Raw genomic sequence first — 8833 nt, 5'->3', positions numbered from 1 at the left:
GGTGATGAGAGAACGCGCTTGAGAAACAGTTTAGAGAGGAGATATCAATCTACATATAAAATATTGGTCACAGATTATTGGTCACTTTCTGAACAATAAAAGTATAGGCCATCCACTAGTAATTATATATAAATAAATCGGTTTTTACTGATGCAAATATGTTAGAAACGATGCATCGCGATACAAATGCCAACTTGTATCCGATGCACACTTTTTAAACCGATGCATCGCATCGTTAACTTTTATGCCGATGCACCGAGCGAATGGGGGAATCTTCCCATCCCTATTGCAGAGGATAAAGCGGTATGGAAGATGGATGGATGGATGAAACAAAGTACCAGGGCTATAACCGCCATAGACTTTGAAGGGCCATTACTAGCCTAGGACACACATCACTCCCTCAATATTCAGATTATTAGTTAACTTTTGTTGTGATTTTCCATGGCTGATTCCTGGACAATGCATCAAGCATTTTGAAATATTTTAATTATTAATTTTTTTTTTTTTCATTAAAAGCTAAATATTGGAAAAAGTTAACTTTTAAAATATTTTATTAATGTTATTAATAGAAAAATATGAACATATTAATGATATTAATACACTAATTTTCAAAAATCATGGGGACATTAAGATTTTTATAAATACATTTGAAAGTCTCAAATGCTCATTAAGTCTGCATTTATTTGTTTAAACATACATTAGAAATTGTTAGTATTAGTAATATTATTAGTGATGTAAAATATTATTAATTTAAAATAAGAGTTTTTTTATTTTCTATAATATATTATAAAATGTTATTTATTCCTGTGAATTATTCTAATATGCTGATTTGGAGATTAAGAAACTTTTCTTGTTATTATCAATGTAGTTGATAATGTGTAGTTTTTCAAGGAAACATAATTTAATTTTTTTTTCAGGTTTGATGTATAGAAAGATTAAATTAACAAAATTTATAGAAAATAATGCCTTTAAGGTCACTTTTCCATCCTTGCTGAATAAAAATATTATTTGTTAAAAAAAATCTTACTGACCCCTAATTTTTGTACGATCGTGTATATTAAAATTAATATTAATTTAATTTTGGTAACACTTTAGTATAGAGATCAATTCTCACTATTAACTAATTGCTTATTAGCATCCCTTTTAATAACTTATTGGCTGCTTATTAGTACTTATAAAGCACATATTCTACGTGACCATATTCTACATCCCTAATCCTACCCAATACCTAGCTTAACAACTCCCTTTACTGTTTACTGAGGCAAAAGTCATAGTTAATGATTTATTAATAGTGAGAATTGGACCTTAAAATAAAGTGTGACCTTAATTTTTTATTTACTTAAAGAAATTCAGTATTACCCATTTAAATGTAAAAGTGACAAAAATGCCTGGTATTTTGATTTTGTGTTAAAATACTTTTATCATTATTCCTTCACTCCATCTTTAATGTTTTGTTTATGTTTGATTACGTATGTCTTTGTTTAAGGTGTATATTTTTCATTGTATCTGGTGCCTGTTCGTGGGGGGTCTCTTGTTTTTTGTTTTTTTGTTTTTTTGAGTTTTTTGTGTATAGTATATTTTTTGTATACATTTTGTGAGACTTTTATTTGTTTTATGTTTATATAAAAACTGTTACAAATAAAATTATTTAAAAAAATAAATAAATACTTTTATCATTAGAAAAATGAAAAGGTATATTCATGCCATTTTATAGGTTGGTTCTTTTTCACTGGGACTGTCAAACCATTGCTTTGTTTTTTGCTTGTTCTAATCAGCCTAACATAGCAACAGTCTCAACCAGTGGCATTAGTTTAGGGCGGGGCATCTGTTTGGCTGACCAATAACAGATGGATGGAGTGTTTAAGGAAACCTGTTTGAAAACAATTTTACTCCAAATTTTGTTGTTGCTAGTGGCAAACAGTGATATAACAGTGATATGAATTACTAAGTATAATAAATTAAATATTTATACGGTTAATTATGTACAGTAGTAAATCACACTGTAGAATAGTTAGCTGACAATGACTCACTCACAGACAAAGAAACGTGGTATTTTCCTGCTCTGTCTCAAGTGTTGTCTGTTTTATTTGACAGGATGAGGAGGAGGAGATCAAAGCTGAGATCAACATGCTAAAAAAATACTCCCACCATCGAAACATCGCCACCTACTATGGTGCCTTCATCAAGAAGAATCCACCTGGCATGGATGACCAGCTCTGGGTCAGTCTAAATTAGTTGTAGGCAGAAAGAATCACGGTATTTTAGTGTGTAAATGTTTCATTATTAATGTGTGTAATACAATATAGTGTCAGGGAGCTAAAAGTAGTGATGTTTCTAACTTTTTGAGTAGCTTGCTAGTAGTTTAGCTGTTTTCATATTGTTACATACTATATATTATTGTTTTTTGTCATTTTATATCCAAGTGGCAACCTTCCGGTCTCTCTCATGAAACCAACACGGAAGTGACTAAAACTGCAATTCATCGACTGTCCGCTAGAGACTGGCTCCAAAAGGGAGTCCATAGACTCCCCATGTCAAAATGCCCAAATTTACAGCAGAAAAAAGATGTTTACAGCCTGGTACAAAAAGTGGTTTTGGTCTATATAGCTAATTTTGCCCTTCATGACAACTGTGAGGGGGGTGAATTTTTTTATAACTCATCCGTTTAAATTATATTAAGCCTTAAAGTTCTGCATAATTAAGGGCATGATGCGCTGCCAAGATGGCGACGGCCGGCTCCGCCCACTTTGAGCTTCAAAAATGCTCTTCAGAAACCTACGGGTGACGTCACGGACACTACGTCCATGTTTTTATACAGTCTATGGTTATATCTCAAATGCAGATTTGCAGCCACATAAAACTAACGTTTGACTATAGTGTAACTATTTAATAATTTGCTGACTGTTTTACTTTAATTTTTCAAGGTCTTTCTTATATTTAATGAGGAAAAATATTTGGGTGTGACAAATCTAACCTGTGGAGCCTAAGTGACATAATCAGAAAAGTTCAAGATTATGAAGACAATCAATTTTTTCTTTGGAATAAGACACCAATACACAGTAATACCTGGAATACGCTTAAACATAAGAAGCTACAGCCTCAAAAATAGCTTTCTCAACACTGGTAAGGTAACACTTTCCAACAGCTGCCGATTTGTCACTCAGAAACGCAATTTTCACACTTTGCACAGAGGTGCCTAGGCCTTGTTGTTTTTATCTCTATGCGTTGAACGCAAACTGCCAGCCTCATTTCCTCTGTGGTGAGCTTTGTCACTTTCTTTGCCCAGCAACAGAAAGATAAGTGACATGCTGAAGACATTTACTAGCACTGGAGCATGTGGTCAGCACAACCACCCTCCATTGGGCGTCTTTGTAAGAAGGATTTCCCTTAGAGGAAAAACAATGTTGCCAACTCAGCAATCGTGACTTTGGAGAGTCCCAGAGGCCAAACATATTTTGACCCATCTGAGGGCCAGCTCAAGAGAGCATTCAAAACCAATCAGTGTTTCAGAAAAACCATCATATTATGCTCATAAATTACATTTATTGACTTTTATTGTGCCCCTGGGGCCATTAATGAGAATAGAGCTCTATTTATGAGTGTCTTGGGAGAAAAGGTAAAGCCAAAGAAGTAAAAACACAGCTGGTTTGGAAGTTTGCATGTCACTGCTCCTTACTATAACTCTATGTTAAGGCAAAGGTTGGGCTATAGGAAAAAAACTGCAAGGCATTTTTATTGAGTTAAATCAGAGAATTATTAGATGGAGGCCTTTCTCTGGAAACAACTATGAAATTCCCTTTTTTAAACCACTAATACTTTTTATTGCAACCTTCTATATTGTCATTTCAACTTCTTCAAAGTGGGAAAATGAAGTTGCCCTGGGACAAGTTGTCATTCATAGATCTAGTTTCAGCTGAAAAGTGTGAATTTGCATGTATGTATGAGTGTCGAATGTTGGATCTAATTAAAATACTGGTTCTGCCACTTTAAACTGTAAGCTGCTGTAGCTAAAAAATAGAACATTTGTAGACATATGGATCATTTATTTTTTAATTAGAAACTATTTTTTTAAACTTTTATTTCAAATTTTGCTTAATTGAAATTTTTTTTAATTTTGCTTGGAGATATTAAATAATATTATTGAATATATATATTTATATATAGCCCTTTAAATTTCTTTATTTGGTAATATTTTTAATGTTTTTTTTTTATAGTTTACTATGCTCATCAAGGCTGCATTTATTTGATTAAAAAATGTTTTCTATTTTAATGCACTTTAAAATATAATTTATTCTTGTGATCAAATCTGAATTTTCATCAGCCATTACTCCAGTCTTCAGTGTCACATGATGCTGCTTTGTCTTCAATATTTCACAATATACATTTTTTTTCTGTATTTTTGATCAAATAAATGCAGCCCTGATGAGCATAAGAAAGAGTTGATTATTAGCCAGCATTTCAACATCGGGTCCCGTTCACACGTTTGTGCGACAGCACCAATGTAGATCTCCACTAAATGAGATTTTTCCTCATTCATGTGGCTTCTTGGGTTTTATCCAAATTTTGTTGACGTGTTGTGTCTGTAGCTGGTGATGGAGTTTTGTGGTGCTGGTTCAGTGACAGACCTGATAAAGAACACCAAAGGAAACTCTCTGAAAGAGGAGTGGACGGCCTACATCTGCAGAGAGATCCTCAGAGTGAGTATGTGTGTAGTGTGGGCCACTAGAAGACATTATTAGCTTCCAGAAGTGTTATTTTTGAAGAGTGTTTCCTCATTTGACCGTCTCCAGTTGAGTTGAACTTCTTCATCTGGTTTTGATAGGGTCTGACCCACTTGCATCAACATAAGGTCATTCATCGTGATATCAAAGGTCAGAACGTTTTGCTCACGGAAAATGCGGAAGTCAAACTAGGTGAGTTCACACCCCTAACTCAAGCTCACTGAAGATAAGTAACTAATTACAAGCAACAGGACAAAACAACTACAATAAATAAATACTACACACATTGTATATAAATTAATCAAAAACACTGCATAGCTTTCACTGTGTAAATTACATTTCTTATTATTAAAGTTACAAAAGTGATTTAGTCAAGAGCGGTGAGAGATTTTCTCTCACTTCTCTCTCTTCTTAAGACTTAAATGACTGTTTACGAGGATACTTGCAAAGTTGGGCATTTTCATTCATATGTGTATTTAACCATTCAAAGCCAATAAAGCAACAAAAATACTTACATGCTCCATGAGCAGCGGATTCTATTGTTTGCATTTAAACGGCTTAAAATCACTCGTTTTTAAACCACAATGCTTAAAAATGTGTGCAGAGATACATTTTCGTGACTACGGCACACCACAACTTAAGTGCATGACCGCGATAAAGACGATAGTCCAGAATCTACCGGTTGACAAATTTCTACAGGTTAATCTTGTTTACTGGTATATTGCCCACCCCTAAACAGATCAAATAGTTCATTTTAATTAAATAAATCAGTTTGTGCAGGAAGGTTTAATTTCCAAGAACCTGTTCAAAAACATATTCATCAGAAACTCATTCATTTGTTCTGAATTTGCCACAAGATATTCACAAGCTCATTGACATATGAAATTATTAGCTTGACTCTGATTCTGCATGATTAAGCTAATTTGACATTTTTGGAGTGAGATAATAATGTAAATTAGGTTGCTTTTTTTATTATTTATACAAAAACACACTACTGTTCAGAAATATTTGATTGTTTTTGAAAGAAGTCTCTTATGCTTGCCAAGCCTGCATTTATTTGATCAGAAATATTATTGCCATTTTAAAAGAACTGTTTTCTATTTAAATATATTTTAAAATGTAATTTATTTCTGTTTGATACGATTACATTTTTAGCAGCCATTAGTACGGTGTTCAGATCTGGTGCTCAAGAAACCGTTTTTATTGAAAACAGTTAATTTAATGTGTCCTTGCTGTATTAAAGGTTTAATTTCTCTAAAAATAAAAAAATTATATGGTAGTGTATTCAATCTTGATGTCACCTCATTTAAGGATCCTCATTGTTTGTACTTTTTAAAAATATTATATGAACTAGCTATGTTTTATTCATAACTTGTTGTGTAGATAATCACTTTTTCAGTAAATCATTTTAATTATAAGAAGCTAGTTCGAGTGTGTCTGTGTGTGTTTATATTGGTTGATTCTGTCTGTCTTGAGGAACCTGCGACCCTCCTCTGGAGTTATTAGGGCTTGTCATCGAGTTGTTTGAGTTTGGGAGACAGTTCAGGCTGGTTGCTATGACAACACTGCCTGCGGTGACGAGGGTAGAGTGGCACAGAGGCAGATGGCAGCATGCACTTCATCAAAGACCTCTCCTCTCGTTACTGCACGCAGACACATTAAGGCCAAATCTTCCCTGTGTGTGTGTGTGATTGCGTGTGTTTTCAACAGTTGATTTTGGTGTGAGTGCACAGTTGGACCGTACCGTGGGTAGGAGGAACACTTTTATTGGCACTCCATATTGGATGGCTCCAGAGGTCATAGCCTGTGATGAGAACCCAGACGCCACATATGACTTCAAGGTACTTCAAGCGATTCTTAATTACGCTTTTACAACACCTGATTGCTTTTGTGTGAGGGTCTTGTTTGGCTTCAGGCAGAGATCCTAAAAGCACCATTTTGTTACAGAGTGATCTGTGGTCTCTGGGAATTACGGCTATTGAGATGGCAGAAGGAGCCCCTCGTAAGTCCAGCACAATGCAGTATGATGTGAAATGTATTTTATATGAACACGGGGATTGCTAAACACAAACACCTGTCTGTTTTCTCAGCGCTGTGCGATATGCATCCTATGCGAGCACTTTTCCTCATACCCAGAAACCCAGCGCCTCGTCTCAAGTCCAAGAAGTGGTGAGTCAAACCTCTCATTGTATAAAATATGCACTAATCTACAACTGATTCAAAATAGGGGAAATAATCAGTTTGTTGTTCTCTGTAGGTCTAAAAAGTTCCAGTCATTCATTGAGAGCTGTTTAGTGAAGAATCACAACCAGAGACCCAGTACTGAACAGCTCATGAAACATCCCTTCATCAAAGACCTTCCCAACGAGAGACAGGTCCGAATCCAGCTCAAAGACCACATTGACCGGACCAAAAAGAAAAGAGGAGAGAGGGGTGAGTTTTTTAGTTTATGCTGTTTTCTGTTGATGCGTAAACAAAACTTCGCCAAACATTATTTGTAGCGTGCCTGCCATCCAATGAATCGCAATAAACTTGACTTTTGGTCGGTTATGCTATTAAACATTTTTTTATTTATCTTTTTTTGTCATGTATTTTATTATATATTTTTTATTCTTTATTTTATTTTATTTATTTTCAAAATAAATAAATACATTAATAAATTAATTAAATTATTTATTGAATATTATTTTTAGTAAGAGTTGACTACTATTTTGTAACTTTAAAAAAAAAACTTTTCATGCAAATTTTTATCAATGATTTTCATGTTGCTGTCACAACATTCCTTATCTGAATCTGTCTTTAATCTATTCTATTTAAAAAAAAAAATAATAATTTAATATGTATTTTATTTATTTTATTTTATTATGTATTTTATTTTATTTTTACCTTTTTAATGTATTTTATTTTATTCATTGTCTAAATTAATTATTAATTAATTAAATTATGTATTGTTTATTTGTTTATTATTTATTGTTTTGATTGATAGCAATGATAACCAAATAGTAATTATTGAAAACACAATATTAATGAATATTTGAATAAAAATAATAATTGTAACAGTGTATTTGTTGATGAATAGGAATTTGCCATGAGATTTTTTTAAATTAGAAAAGGGTGAATATTGGTGAAAAATAGAAATAACAGGGAAAATTATTATTTTATTATGTATTTTATTTTTATTTTTGAAATGTATTTTGTTTTATTTATTATCAAAATAAATTTAATTATTCATTGATTATTGTTTTTAGTAAGAGTTGACTACTATTTAATAACTTTCAAAAAAATAACTTAATATTTTTCTTGCAAATTTTTATCAATTGTTGTTATGTCTCAACAGTCCTTATCTGAATCGGTCTTTAATCTAAAAACCTACATCTTACAATGCTGTGTGTTTTCAGACGAGACAGAATATGAGTACAGTGGAAGTGAAGAGGAGGAGGAAGAGCGAGACATAGGAGAGCCGAGGTACATAGACCTTTTTCCGCTCACACACACATGCATGTGGGTATAGTGGAGACCTGATTGACTTCAAGATGATTTAACATCTTCCTTACAGCTCTATCATAAACATCCCTGGGGAATCGACCCTGAGGCGGGACTTCCTGCGTCTACAGTTGGCCAATAAGGAGCGCTCCGAAGCCCTGAGGAGACAACAGCTAGAACAGCAACAGAATGAGGAACACAAGCGCCAACTACTGGCAGAGAGGCAGAAGCGCATTGAGGAGCAGAAGGAGCAAAGGAGGAGACTAGAGGAGGTAAGAGGAGACGGACGAGAAACCGTTTAAAGACCGTGGATTTGCAGCAATGTTTCTGAAATCTTCTGCACTACAGTGGTGTATTAATATCTTTAAAGCTACATTTTTAATCTAAATATAATTATATAATATTTTGTATTTTGTATTGATTTATATGTTGTTTAACATTTATTATATTTCATATTTTTTTATATTATTTAAAGCACATTTTATTTTAATGTATTTTATATTTATATTATATTATTTAAAGCACATTTCATTTTATTTTAATACCTTCTAAGCTAAATATTTAATCTAATATTTAATTTACTTTATTTATAATGTTGTTTTAATTTATATGTTTTTATAAATAATTAT

At 33.0% G+C, this 8833-nt stretch overlaps 1 protein-coding gene across 4 annotated transcripts in view; it reads left to right on the top strand.

The window, feature by feature from the left end:
• The window catches only part of LOC107725857 (TRAF2 and NCK-interacting protein kinase-like), a 68883-nt gene that overhangs the window by 30205 nt on the left and 29845 nt on the right, over window positions 1-8833 (top strand). For all 4 annotated transcript variants that reach the window (XR_001638171.1, XR_001638170.1, XR_001638169.1 and 1 more), the window contains exons 4-12: window positions 2095-2220; window positions 4587-4697; window positions 4823-4913; window positions 6432-6562; window positions 6669-6723; window positions 6812-6890; window positions 6979-7154; window positions 8120-8186; window positions 8278-8476. Coding sequence is in view for 1 of the 4 variants with exons in the window: in XM_016535258.1 (XP_016390744.1) it covers window positions 2095-2220; window positions 4587-4697; window positions 4823-4913; window positions 6432-6562; window positions 6669-6723; window positions 6812-6890; window positions 6979-7154; window positions 8120-8186; window positions 8278-8476 (1035 nt within the window). In the remaining 3 variants the exon portion in view is untranslated. The remainder of the gene's footprint in view (window positions 1-2094; window positions 2221-4586; window positions 4698-4822; window positions 4914-6431; window positions 6563-6668; window positions 6724-6811; window positions 6891-6978; window positions 7155-8119; window positions 8187-8277; window positions 8477-8833) is intronic.

Source organism: Sinocyclocheilus rhinocerous, unplaced genomic scaffold (assembly GCF_001515625.1).
Source record: "Sinocyclocheilus rhinocerous isolate Xijiao unplaced genomic scaffold, SAMN03320098_v1.1 scaffold1508, whole genome shotgun sequence".
Classification (NCBI taxonomy): Eukaryota; Metazoa; Chordata; class Actinopteri; order Cypriniformes; family Cyprinidae; genus Sinocyclocheilus; species Sinocyclocheilus rhinocerous.
The sequence above is the reverse complement of the archived record's forward strand: the minus strand, read 5'-3'. Positions and strand labels throughout refer to the sequence as shown.